We start from the raw sequence: 14,720 nt of genomic DNA, 5'->3' as shown, positions 1-14,720 counted from the left end.
AGATGTTGCAAGTTTTGAGGGAGCGTGCAATTGGCATGCTGACTGCAGGAATGTCCACCACAGATATGCCACACCTGTGAGGTGGGATGGATTATCTCGGCAACGGAGAAGCGCTCACTAACACAGATTTAGACAGATTTGTGAACAATATTTGAGGGAAATGGTATTTTGTGTGTACAGAAAATGTTTTAGATCTTTGAGTTCAGCTCATGAAAAATGGGAGCAAAAACAAAAGTGTTGCGTTTATATTTTCGTTCAGTGTATTTGAGGTACTTGAGTATTTCAATTTCGTGCCACTTCTTACTTCTACTCCACAAAGTCTTTGAGGGAAATATTGCACTTTTTATCCACTACATTTATTTTACAACTATAGCTACTTTTCACATTAAGGTTACACAGACTTTATTTCAGGCTCATTACCAAAAACCCATTAAAGACCCTAGTAAGGATTCCTATTTTCCTTTTGATCACTTCTCACTTCCTTTCCTTCCCTTTCCTCAGCGCTGATTGGTTCCTCTCACTCTGTGTTCATGCATTAATCTGATTGAGTTCACCTGCTCACCCCTATTACGACCCTGAACACCATGTCACTCAGTCTGTCTTCATCATCACATGGGGCTGCAGAGCTGGCAAGTAGTTTCTTTCTCTTGAGTTTATCCTGTACATTATTATGAGTGCAAAAATGCTGACTCATCTCCAGGTTTTAGGACTCATCCTGGGGCTCTCTTTATTGCTTACATCTAACACTGTCACGAGCACGAGCCTCTTGTCTATGAGTAGATGCACGTTTCCTTCTGCAGTGATACGGTTGGCATAGTTCCTTCATGAAACTGCTCACAACAAGGTCTGTGGAGTGTCTGGGTCATGATTTCTGGAAAGAGACATTGCTGCTGAGTTTTCAAATGTATTTTTTGGCACTTTGAGCACCACAAGTCGAGTGCCATCTAGTTCCATTACATTAAAGATAAGGCAGACATCTCTACGGCAGATATCTCCAGCACTTCACAACTCACACCAAAACAATCTAGAATGATAAACAGCACTACCAGTAAGAGTAAAAATGTGTATTTTTGATTGTGGGGTGAACTGTCCCTTTAAGTATGTTTAGCTGATAACTCTGTTCTTTAACTTAAGTATAAGTTTGAGTGCTGGAATTTAACTTGTAATAGAGTATTTTTACATAGTGGTATAGGCCTTTTGCACAGCAGACATTTTGACTTGTCAGAGTAGGACATGCACGGGTGTCAGTAATGACACTAATTATGGCTCCAGGGGTGTAAATATAGAGAGTGCAGGTAGTGCAGTTGAGTTGAGAGCTGTGGGGTGGAGGAGCCTGATTGCCACCTGGAAATACGCCCGTGTTTACAGAAGAACTCATGTTAAATTAAAAATGGTGCAATTTCTTTATGGAAAAGATTACTTTTTCTCTTCATCTTCAGAAAAATGTGTTCATTAAATTCTGGGCGAAGTGGGTGAAATATGAAAAACCCCTACGACCTGAGAAAGACCCTATGATGTTTAGTCAAACAAACCTCACTGACTGCTAGTCTATTTTTTTTTCTCTTTAATCCCTCCTCAAGTCTCCCCAACATATCGCGCTAATATGTACACTTAATTTCTCCCCAAATGTTCTACAAAGTTCTTTAATTGTGAAAAAAAATGTTATGTTTTGTAAACTGCTGTCGAACAAAAAAGGTGTGATTTCTATATATGCCCACAAAAAGGCAAACCCATCTGCATCATGGCTTTCTTTTTTGTTCTATTTTTTTTGGGGCAGTTTTGCCTTTAATTGATAGGAAAGTCAAGTGTGAAAGGGGGAGAGAGAGGAGGAATGACATGCAGCAAAGGGCCACAGGCTGGAGTCAAACCCAGGCCACTGCGGCAACAGCCTTGTACATGGGGCACCTGCTCTATCCAATAAGCCACCGACGTCCCTATAAAAAAAAAAGACTATCAAGTTAAACTAATAACTTCCTGTTTTCTTTTGTAGTTTTTGTCATGCCTAAAACTGTGTGTGTGCTTCACAACTAGAGTTCCAGTTTGAGTGACAGCAAGTCAGCATGCACAATAACAAGAACCTGAAGTCAGAGCTGCTAAATGGAATGCAGCCATCATTAATTTCATGATTCACACCGGTGCTTTCCCTCCTGTGACAAGTCAACATGTTTCATTGGGACTTTGACATTAGTAAAGGATGTGAGTGCGTCTTTCACTGCCAACAGTAACAACAAATCCTGAAAAATATTTTCTTTATTACAATCTTTTCCACTTATACAGTACCTGTTAGTAGAAATGTGTTTTACTGTATTATTGAACAGTGCAACATGGTGTTGAAATCAAAGGGTGAACATGTCAATGCATAGTTCCAAAGTCCAACAGAAAACCATCTTTTTAGAACATGCCCCTCTTTTTAGTGTCCATAATCCTGCCGGAGCAGAATCTGAGAGGAAGATAATTTTAAAAGTACAATAGTTTTTTACCCTTATATAGTTTACCCGCACTACAGAAACATCCCCTTTGATCCGTATGAACCTGAATAATGAGTCAGATAATCCAACAAATCTTGAACATACATCATGTACCTTTGTATGAGTGAAGAAACTTGAAGAGTGAACAGTGGCGTAGCATTGTATTATTACTGTCGTTGCATCTGGTATGATACTTCAGTGAAAAAAACCAAACGTACAAAGCTGTTTTAAATATTCACAAGTTTAACAGTAATTACAACAAAAATATTTAAGGCGTTTTCATTTGAATTCTGTACAATCACAACATAATTAGCCCTTTAGGGAGAAGAACAGAGAAAGCAGAACGAGTTGTGTGTTAATGCTTCATCAGTCGACGGTGCTCTAAAAGGCCGGAGGTAAGGCGTTATTTTATTTCCAGGAATGTAGGACGAGATGAGTAACTGAGGATACAAATATTAATGTAAAGGTGTTTCTAAGAGAAGCCTGATAGAGAACCCGTCGTTGCTTTCGGCACTAACACACACACCGTTACCCCGCCACATACCGCATTGACAACCTGCCAGCCCACATTGCAAATTTCATTGGAAATTATGAGGTTTTAAAGGTCATTTAAAAAAAAATTATCTGCATTTTTTAAGCCCTGATTTAAGTCAGATTTTTTTAATAAATAAAACAAATGATTAAGAAAACTTCCAAGAGTTAGTCCGTTTAGTTTGAGCATACATCAAAGAGATTTATCTCGATATTCGCTGTATATTTATGAAATGTATGACAATAACATGTCTGAAAATTTAAAACCGACAAAACTACTTTGATATTTGCCCAAGCAAAGGTTAGAGAAACATTTTGGCATTTGAGTTGAACAAGCAGGAACTCTTCTTTTCTGACATGCACTTTCGTCTAAATTAAAAACTTTGAAGGGAAACTTTAGTCCCGTATAATCTTCCATTCCATGCTTTTCAAAACTTTTTCTTTTTTTTTTTTGGTTTGTAGAGTTTAGTTGGTTTTATTTTTCCGTCTTGTGGGAGAGGCAGTTTTTACTCAGAGGTGGTCACTTTGTCAAGGCTGCAGTGGCTCAGGGTCGAGGAGGAATGTCCCTCCTCGTCGTCATCATCTGCTTTCAGGAGCGGGGAGAGGTCTGCATCCTCCCCCGCCTCCTCCCGCCGGGCAAGCCGTCAGTCGCGGTGAGCGTTGCTCGGCGGCGTGATGCTGAAGACCCGGATGCGCAGGTGGGAGGCGATCTGGAGGCACACACCCGTGCAGTAGCGTGTTAGATCCAGAAGAGAGAAGACCTGAAGAGAGATGGAGAGGATAAAAAATAAATATACTTCACTACAACTGCATTACCTGCTTATCTGAAGCCAGATCAGGGGGGCAGCAGGCTGAGCAAAGCACCCCAGACGTCCCTCTCCACAGCGATGTCTTCCAGCTCCTCCTGGGAGAACCCAAGACGTCCCCAGGCCAGATGAGATATGTAAACCCTCCTGTGTGTTCTGGGTCTGCCCCGGGGCCTCCTACCAGTGGGACATGCCCAAAACACCTCCAGCAGGAGGCCCCCAGGAGGCATCCTGATCAGATGCCCAAACCACCTCAACTGACCCCTTTCGACGTGAAGGAGCAGCGGCGCTACTCCGAGCTCCCTCCGGATGTCCGAGCTCCTTACCCTATCTCTAAGGCTGAGCCCAGCCACCTTTCTGAGGAAACTTATATCAGCTGCTTGTATCCGCGATCTTGTTCCTTCAATCACTACCCAGAGCTCATGACCATAGGTGAGAGTTGGGACTACATCATTACAGTCGACTTAGGTGCTGGAGCCTATCCCAGTTGACACTGGGCGAGAGGCAGGGTACACCCTAGACAGGTCACCAGACTATCGCAGGGCTGACACATAGAGACAGACAACCATTCACACTCACATTCACACCTACGGACAATTTAGAGTCACCAATTAACCTGCATGTCTTTGGACTGTGGGAGGAAGCTGGAGTACCTGGAGAAAACCCATGCTGACACAGGGAGAGCGTGTTAACTCCCCACTAACCATTGTAAGTAGTACTTTGAGTAATTCATTAACCAGGTACTTTTTTTACTTTTACTTGAGTATTGCTTTTCAGTACTGCATCCACCACTAGGAAGTGAGGAATTGTTTTATTTTGATATCCCCACATAAAAAAGGCCCACTATCCATGGTCCACCCACACAGGTGTTTTAACTTTTTTCCCCAATACACCTTTACTCAGGAGGGTGTGGGTGTGAACAGGCCAGACTTGATTGCTCTCCCTCAGTTTAAACCTTCATGAGGAGATAGTAGGCTCATTTGAGATGCCTGTTAGAGTAAGTCTGACTTGATCCCAACTTGCTCTGACGTCATGCACATGTGGGCAATGATAGTCTCGCTCACCAGACCTTTCTCAAGAAAAGAAAGGTCTGGCTGGGCCGACTCTCACTTTAAGATTGGAGAAAAAAACGCCCCAGCTGCTTGTATTTCTTTCAACCAATCACAGTCGTTCTTGGCGGTGCCACAGCAACGGCGCGCTTGCAAAATATTGCCGGGTGGAAACAGGTTTTGGTGTAACACACCCACAAAAATATCGCCTACAGGATGCAAACCATGGCAGAAAAACGCAAGATCAAACACCTCAAAAGTTAGTAAAGGACATGTTGAAAACTGCAACCGGAGGTGGTAGGGCGGGACTTCAGTGGGTGGCTCGTTCCGCCCAATGAGAGGCTAATCTTTGCAGCGAACTTCCACCCACTCAGACTAGGGCAATGATAACCTCATGAGATTAAGGTGGCTGCAGCTTTAAGAGCCAGGTGAGCAGTTGCTCTCCACCAACTGCAAGACCAAGGGCATTATGGAAAAATCCTAATTGTCTGTGTAATTGTAATATTCAACGTTAGATTGTCGGTTATTAGTCTCAATTTGTGCAATGAAAGTTTACTCTTGTGTGGCTATCGTTCATCTCAAATGAGCCTATTTTGACAAGTCACAGCAGGAGAAGCACAGGTGTATTTTACTGGATTAACAATGGCTCTGTTCCATTAAAGTGTCCCAGTGAGTGCATGCACCACACCAGGTGTAATTAATGTCATTAGTGACATCTGTGGTTTTCCTGCTGTGACTTGTCGAAATGTTTGATGTCCCTCATCTTACACTTTAATCATTCAGAGACACGCTGATGTTTTGTTAAGCAGAGGTCTAATCAGCCAGAATAACTGGAAACACCTATGTGGGTGTGCACGGCCCTATAGGGCTGCGACAGAACCTCATTTCAGCTCCTCCTGAGCCTGAGAACTGCGTGTTTTCTGTCCCAACAAGTTCTTTGTTCACACATGAACACTGCAGATCACCCAGGATTATGACCACGCATTCAACCTGCATTTTGACTGTGTGAAAATACCTGGATGTTGTCATTGCAGCCAGGTAAAGTGTAAAGTTGTAGGAAGACCCACAGTCAGGCTCTCATATCAAGGCTGGGCAGAAGAACACGAGCCATAGATGTCAAAGGAAGGTTTATGTTGAGTCATCCCATTAGTCTAAAGGAACTTGGCACTGAACTTCGACCAACACCTCAGTCCCTGATTAGCTAAAGTGAAAGTCCCACACACAGGATCGAGAACCACACTGTGCTTACGTGTACATAGACTTTATGTGCTCTTCTTGTCAGTCATAACCTGCGTGTCTTGCGTGTTTTTACTACAGCTGGCTCAGTCACACTGTCATGAAAACGTTTTGCTCTCAATAGAAGCATGTGTGCTGCAAGAACAATTTATTATTTATTATGAAACAGCTGGTAGTCTTTTTCTGGTTGCACGATATATTTCTCTGCAACAGTTCTACTAACATGTTTGCTCCTGTCTGTATGTTGAGTCATGGGTGCAGCCTCATGAAGACTGAATATACAGGTTTTATAACACCACAGTGCCCAGACTGCCACTGTGAGAGAAAGCGTTTCACACCGTCAAATATAAGGTTAAAAAATGTGCACATGTTGGGAATCTCTCAATACAAATCAGACCTTTGTTTTCATCATTTTAAGCCTAAACTGAACAGAACAATCTCTCAAAAACACCAAACTTTTTGCTGACAATAATTAAAAGTGATTGATTATACATCACCAATAGTCAAACAGTGGATCAGTTAGATGCTTGTATTTGGTACTTGTGCATGGTGATTAGTAGTTGAGGATGTTATACTGTGATATTAAATCTTTACCCCTTTAAAAAACTGTTAATACTACAAATGTGTCAGACACCTACCATGGCGATCCAGAGGACTATGTGTTCGTCGATGAAGCTGTTGAAGTACTGGTTGAGGAAGAGGAGGCCAGGGCCTATGAAGGCCGTGTCCGGGAGGTGCAGCTCACTCTTGGTCATGTGTGCAATCTACAGAGAAACAGGGACACATGAGAGGAAGGAAACACTGATTAAATGTAGGCATGATGAATGTGGTGGAGTGGCGGAGTCCGCCATTTCCGAGCTGAATTCAATTTGCCTTCACACACAGGAGGGACTTAGAGGGAACACTGCAGCATGACCAGCATGACAACCAGCATGACAACGTCACAGTTAACAGTTATTTAACAGTAATTTTCAACACTACTTTGGCTGGTAGTGTTTGTGTGTGTGTGTGTGTGTGTGTTTATCATCAGCATGTAGTCCTGGAGACACCTGGTATAGTGGAAACACCACAGAAGCAGTTTTGAGTACTTTATATGTCTGTCTGTCTGTCTGTCTGTCTGTCTGTCTGTCTGTCGCAACCGTGCAAGACGCAATCAGACAACTTCACAGGTGTGTACTTGAGATCACAGTGAAGGCTGAATTTGAAAATGAGTATGGTCTGAGCAAGGAAGCAGGAAGTAGGGAGTATAGGAAGTCGGGAAGAGCCATTAGCCCCCTCACTTCATGCCTCTGGCCCACGTTGTGGACTGCTAGATCAGAATTTGAATCAGAAATACTTTATTGATGCATGAGGAGAAATTGTGATTCGATACGGTCGCTCTGATGTAAAGAATAGAGAATTATAAGAAGTAAGACTATGTGTATGACATAGAAGTTTGTTAATATAAAGCAATGAAATTAAATAAAAAACATGAAAATGTGCATTAAAAATAAAATAAAATGTGCATTATGCTACAGTGTTTAACACTAGTGCTTAAGATGTTAAAAATATTAAAAACAAAATATATATTGTCACTGTGCCGAGGCTGTTAGTGTGAAAATGTAACTACATTATATACATCAATAGAATAAAACAAGAATAGACAGCTGAATAACTGCACCCAGTAGATAATCAATTATAAATGCAGAAGGTTAATGAAGTCCTGATGACAGTCTATTGACTCAGGGCGGCTGATGATCTGAGGGAGGAGTCATACAGGTTGAAAGCCACAGGCAGGAATGACTTCCTGTTGCACTCTGTGGTGCATCTTGGGGGAATGAGTCTGATACTGAATGTGCTCCTGTGTTGGTGGTCAGATACCTTGTCCAAAATGGCACATATCTTGCCCCCACAGAGTCCAGCTCCACCCCCACGACATCACTGGCATTGCTAATCAGTTTGTTGAGTCTGTTGGCCTCTGCTAACCTCAACATGCTGCCCCGGCACACAGCAGCAAACAGGACAGCACCGGCCACCACAGACTCATCGACAGACAGTATCCAGGCATGACTGTTCCCATCACAAGACGGTCTCTAGTATGTCATTTACAACAGACTCACCGTTTACTGTTACTGTCCTACAACTGAATCAGCTGCTGCTTCACATTAAAGATGTTCAACTGACCAAACACTGGGTGGTTTTTATTGTGAAGCCGTCACAGGAGTCTCAGTGTATTTATCATAGAGGTTAGAGCATCCACAACATAAAGTAGAGACCATCTTGCGAGGAGATCTCTCCATCCCCGACACCGTGATCCATGCCCTAAAGCAAACGTTGGCCAGGGGTGTGAATGTATGTGTTGGGGGGCAACGGCCTCTTTCCCTAATTGCTACCCTCCTACTTCCGTCCCCCTTGATCGCACCACACACGTCTTGAAAGTTGTCCGTCATTTTGTTCCCAATTACACACCTGTAAAGTTTAAACACTAGCCAAAGTACTCAAAATGTGTTCTGAGGTAGTTCCTGCTACAATTTGGTGTCACTAGGACCACATTTTGGCATGATGACACACAAGGTGAAAGCAATACCAGCCATCATGACGTTGTCTTGGCTGGGAACAACATTTAAACAATGCAAGTTTGTTTGGTTGCACTAGAAACATGCATACCACAAAGCAGCTGCTCATTAAGTGTTAACTGTTGTACTAAACCTTGCTTGCTGTCACCATGGTAACCATAGGTGTTGCCACATCAACCAAGGCTGAAACAGTTTGGATTACAACTTAAAGACAAGATGAAACGTACCACCAGCTTGTTGGAGATCTTGGAGGTGACCATGCCAAAGGCGAGCAGGTAGAGACAGGGGTGGAGCTCGAACAGCTCGCTGGACGACTTCTTGAAAATGATGAAGGCCAGCGTGAGGATGAGGCCGATGTGCAAACCAGGAGTCAGCACACTGGTGTCCTGTACAGAGGGACAGTTATTAAGCACGCATCACAATATAGCTTCTGACTTAGATCAGACTTTGTGTGAGGAGTAGATGTGTTTGTGGACTTACAGCCACAGTGGAGCCGTTTTTGCCGACACCTCCGTTCAAAATGACATAGAAGTAGTTGTAGCAGGAGTAGAGAGCCCCGCCGATGATGCCCATGATGGGGAAGTAGTATAGCTTCAGTCCAATGACAGGCAACTATGGAAACACATGCAGCCAAAATTAATGCTTAGACACAACGCGTTCTCCTTCTAGCAGGAAGTAAAGTGCTAATATGGAAGCTGCAGGCATGCCGAGCATGATGGGAGGGCAAAGCAAAAAGAAAAAAAAAATGCAGGTGACATCATCAGCTTTTTGAGCCAGATCATGTCCAATAGATGACCTGTTGCCATGGCGTTAGCTAGCCATATTTACCTTCTCACTTCTCTCATGTGATGTTAAGTCAAGCCTCCAAAGGCAGCACGGAGTAAAAGTAAAACACAAATTCTATTTAAAGACTAGAATGACGACTAAAAACTAGGAAATGATCAGAATTAGTTCGGTGTGAAAACTAACGGAGGAAAATCTTTGACTACTACAAGGTGAAATGAAAGTGTTCCTGTGTGTGTACAGTATTTGAGCATCTGTACATGTGACTGTACAAAATCTGTCATTCTCAGTTACCGTGGTTTGCCAAAGGCTCACGCCTCCGAAAGCTGACATCAAATACATGATTATGATGGCGATCTGCACCTCTGTGACGTCGATCCTGCAAAGTTAGTGACAGAGGGAGAGCGAGATCATTAATTTAAGTGACAATATAATGGTTTCACAGTCGTACAGGCACAGAGCAGCATCTATATTCTTTCTGGACAAGATGAATGTGTGACTTACAGGCCAAAGCGCAGGGTCCCGGACACATAGGTCTGCCAGTGGGCGCAGAAGAACATGAACATCCCAATGAAACCACAGAAGAACATCCAATTTGGGTATCTTCCTATTCCACATGAAATGCATGTTCCCACGGCAACAAAGACTGACACAAGAAAGACAAAACAACAGACGATAAAAATCTCTCCCTGATCCACTAAAGCTCTGCAGCCACTCTTAATATTCTGTAGTTTGGGTTCAGCTGTCCAGTGAGGCAGCTACCTGTGGAGACAGCATCGCAGCCGTGGTCGAAGAGCTCCCCCAGAGGTGAGCTGTTGTTTGTCCTCCTGGCCTGCTTCCCATCAATGGCGTCCAGAGACTGGTAGATGAACAGGCCCAGAGCGCTCATGATGAAGGCCCATGCTGGAGCCTGGAGGTGGAGGAGGGAGAGGGACTTTAATCTGCAATCTATTGTACTCAAAACTCGGAAAAAAACTACCTCCTTCACACAGTGAAGTGCAATGGAACGGTCCACAAAGCCTGTTTGCCAACATAAACAAACCTGACGTCAAAGCAACATTGCGGTGCACACAGTGAACACAGCAAAATAACCTCTTTCGTCAATTATTACTTTATGTAGTATAGACTGATAGCTACAAAATTTAAACTGATCATGAAACGATGTTTCCCCTGCTACGAGGATAAAGGATTACTGTGAGGTAATGGAAACGTGCAATAAATTGTGCAATGACTCAACTGTGCGACGTTATTTCACCTAACAGTCTTATTTATTTCTTACTTCTGCAATATTTGCATTTATATTTAACACACGTTATTATGATGCACATATTTGTACAAGCTTCTTGTTTTTCTATTTATATATATTTTGTTACATATTGGAGCATAATGCACACATTTTCATGTTTTTGCATACTTCTTAATTTATAATCATTTTATATGTTCATATATTAGAGAAACTGCAAAAAACTATAAAGTATTTTTGATTCTGAAATCATACACTCCTGCTGTACCTTTTTGATAAACCTGCTGTCAGTGTACGCACATTATTATGCCTACGCACTAATATATTATACTGTATTAACCAGATTTTTCTTTTTTTCTTTGTTATTTATTCGTGTTTGTTTGCTAACTCACTTGTTTAAATGTATTCTAACATTTTTAGTTGTTTTTAAAATGATTTATTTATCTAAATATGGCTGGTCGAGCGTGTAATAGGTGTTTGAAAGCTAAAAATGTTTGTATTGCTGTTGTAACTGATCTCTAGATATGGCTGTAATTTTAAGAAATGGATCACAGAATGAGACGGATCAGGATCTGTGTGGCTCTTGTGGCTACCGTTTACAAGGCACCTCATCACTTAAAGCACAGCAACTTCTGAGTAGTAATACAACTGTTACAAAATGTATTTTAGTGCCTTGCCATGTGCACACACTCCATGTATCTGTGTGTGTGCTTTAGGTATTGAGAAAGAGCGATTCCAGCTGACTGGCGTGACTCAGTTCCTCTAACTGGGGTGGAGGTTATGGACCATCTGGACGGTGGAGCCAGCCAACACAGTGTGTTTATCACTACAATGTGTGTATGCTTGTGACTGAGTGTGTGAGAGCGGGACACAAAGATCGTCTGTGTGTCCACAATGATCAAGAATCTCATGCTGTCCTAAATATTCAGAGATCCCGCTGTTGTCTTTAAAGTCCATGTCCTAAATGCCTCATAGAGTGGTGGGGACAGGGTCTGCCTGTTCAGGGTTATCACAGAGGTTAGGGAGAACGCTCAACTGTGTCCATTATTGTTTAAATTCCTCTAGTATGTGTTTGTTTGCACAGGCGTGGAGCCTCTGTATGTTTACAGTCCATGAAGAAGAGTGGCCAGGTTTGCATTATGCAGCACTAAACAATGAGTAAGGGAAACTGGAATACCTTTGCACATGTGGAATTTGACAGTAACAGCATGCTGCATGGACTGTGGACTTAGCTGAAGGTTCCCAGATTGAGAGTGGACAAAGGTGTAAATCTGATAAACACACCTAAGTACCTGCATGGGTCACTGCTCCACAGTGAACCTGGTGACACACGTTAACTGGACTATAGGTCACAGGTTTGTTGCAAGGCATATTATTGTATTTTAGGTCTAAGTTGTTGAAATATGGAGCAGAGACTATGTTAGACCATGGGTGGATGAAGTGACAGTGGGCCCCGGGGCACAGATATGTAAAAGACCCCACCATTTTTCCAACAAAAAAGCAAGAAACTGACTTCGTGGTGGTTTTGTCTTTTAGTGGTCATTATGCATCTGTTTGTGGTTTTGTGTCTCACTGTAGTCATTTTGTGTCTCTTTGAGGTAAAGTTTGTGTCTTTTGAAGTCATTTTGTGTCTTTTGTAGTCATTTTATGTCTTTTTGTAGTAATTTTGTGGCTCTTTGTGGTTGTTTTGTGTTCCACTGTAGTCATCTTTTGTCTCTTTGAAGTAAAGTTTCTGTCTCTGTAGTCATTTTATGTCATTTTGTAGTCATGTTGTAGCTCTTTGTGGTTGTTTTGTGTCTTCTTGTAGTCATTTTATGTCTTTTCATAGTAATTTTGTGTCTCTTTGTAGTCATTATGCATCTTTTTGTGGGTTTGTGTCCCACTGTAATAATTTTAGGTCTCTTTGAGGTAAAGTTTGTGTCTTTTTGTAGTCATTTTATGTCTTTTTGTAGTAATTTTGTGTCTCTTTGTAGTCATTATGCATCTTTTTGTGGTTTTGTGTCTCACTGTAGTCATTTTGTGTCTTTTTGTAGTCATTTGAGTCTCTTCCTAAACAGTACATGTCTGCAGATAAAGGCCAAGGGACCCCTGACACTTGGGCCCCTGGGCCTGTGACTGGAGGGTCATGGGTAGATCTGGAGCAATTCCACATTAAATTAGTCATCTAAAAAAAATCTGTTATTAATTTGTAATTGAGTGTTACTACCCTGAGTGAGCTGAACAAGAGCAACAACATTTCCTTCAAATTCCTGTTTTACCATCAACAACACAGCACCACGTGAGCCTGGGCAGACAGCAACACACAACACCTCAAAGCTGACAACTTTCCAAAAACATGTGGGAGAGACCACATGACGAACACGTACAGTATTCTCCCGTTACAGTCTTCCCACAGCAAAGCAATGTCACACCTAATCCAATTGAAAAACCCCAACATTTAAAGCTTCCTCGCTTGTGTGCGGCCATGCAAATGTTACACCTTGTATTTTAACAAATCTCCCAGGCCATCACGTGACAATCTTTAATTCGGCTTACATTGTATACTGAAATAAAATATCAAATGCCCGAAGTGATTCCTTTAATATTGCCTGGACCTTCTGCCATAACACAGAGAGGGTGTTAGAGAGCAGGGTGACCCTATCAATGACGTGGAGATGTTTTTAAAATGTGAGTAGCTGTGAGGCTCAAATCTATGCCGAATTAACAAGTAGACTCTGTTGACTCAGAAATATCTTGTAAAGTGGCTTTGAGGGGTGTGAGGTTGGCGCAGGTGGCCACGTAACGTTAACTTACGCGATTTCTGAATGGAGGATCCGCGTTCTTCCCATACCAGAGAAGGGCACGTAATTGGGGCTAGTCCCCGGGTACAAACTTTGGCCAAGGTCGCTTTACTCACCTCCTCTGTTGCCGTGGGACAAAAATACGCAAGCACCACCGTGGAGATGATATTGACCAGCAGTCCCACGATAGTGAGAGTGTTTGGTGCGACCCATATCGGAGTTTGTTGGACGAGCCAGTTCCAGTAGAGCTGACACGGCGGCTCAAACAGGGACCGACCAGAGGCGCTGTATTTATGCTCCTCCAGCCGCTTCAGTTGTGCGGGTGACAGCGGCTCTGGCCACAGGAAATGTGGCATTGTTTTTCTGCCAAGTCTCTCCTCAAATTACCGTTACAAACTTCCAAGGACTCCCGGGTGGTGGCTCACGCGGAACTATCTTCTCTCGGCCGCCCCCAAAATAAAGCAGCTCATTTGGCATTTATAGCTAGGTGACTAGACGAGGCCATTTCCACAGCGGAACCATGAGCAGTCGATACTCGGTACGTTTCTGATCGACTGGCGTCTCGGCAGGAAGCGAGGATCCGGAAGGAAATAATATGGCTGCGGACCGGGAAGTTTGAATTGAAATACAAACATATGGCAAATACGAGGTTATTAAAACCGTTATATGCTGTATTAAATGTCAAAATTAATCAGTTGTCACGTAAAAAATACAGTAATACGACTGCAAGTAAGCGGAAAGAGAGACTGATGTTTATACATTAATTCCATTATATTTTATTATAACAGTAAGTATTAAAATGTTCACATATTTATGTTTGAATGTCACTAATTCATTTTTATATTATTTGATAGTATACTTAATTTTATATTATTTATTATATTTATGTGCATTTAAAAGGATTTAAAGGGACACTTCATCTCAAAATTGAAAACACATTTTTCCTCTTACCTACAACGTATTCAGGGGCGTAAATATAATCAGTGCAGGCAGTGCAGTGGCACTGGAGCCCAAGGGGTGATGGGTGGGAGCCTGTAGAGAGAGTGGGCTGTGTTAGGCAGAGAGCTCAATGGATAAAAAAGTAATCTAAAAGTAATCTCTCCTAATATAAAAAGTTTATTTTGTCTATAGTTATTTGTTTACTTTCCTCATTTCAATTTGGCCTCTGCCGCCATTTCAGCATGCTCAATAAGCTGATAAAAAGTGAACAAGGACACACTGCAAAAACTAGGGCGACAGAAACTCGCTAACACTTGCCCTTGCAAGTGA

At 42.3% G+C, this 14,720-nt stretch overlaps 1 protein-coding gene across 1 annotated transcript; it reads right to left on the bottom strand.

Annotated features, from left to right (window-relative positions):
• Positions 1-2,232: 2,232 nt before the first annotated feature.
• chpt1 (choline phosphotransferase 1) lies at positions 2,233-14,020 on the bottom strand. The gene is made up of 8 exons (XM_049566790.1): positions 13,568-14,020; positions 10,191-10,338; positions 9,933-10,074; positions 9,723-9,807; positions 9,126-9,257; positions 8,873-9,031; positions 6,729-6,854; positions 2,233-3,760 (listed from the first exon to the last, which is right to left on the bottom strand). Exons 1-8 carry the CDS (start codon positions 13,805-13,807, stop codon positions 3,644-3,646), a joined length of 1,149 nt encoding a protein of 382 aa, XP_049422747.1. The 5' UTR covers positions 13,808-14,020; the 3' UTR covers positions 2,233-3,643.
• Positions 14,021-14,720: the final 700 nt, after the last annotated feature.

This window comes from Epinephelus fuscoguttatus, linkage group LG22 (genome assembly GCF_011397635.1).
Source record: "Epinephelus fuscoguttatus linkage group LG22, E.fuscoguttatus.final_Chr_v1".
Lineage (NCBI taxonomy): Eukaryota > Metazoa > Chordata > Actinopteri > Perciformes > Serranidae > Epinephelus > Epinephelus fuscoguttatus.
The sequence above is the reverse complement of the archived record's forward strand: the minus strand, read 5'-3'. Positions and strand labels throughout refer to the sequence as shown.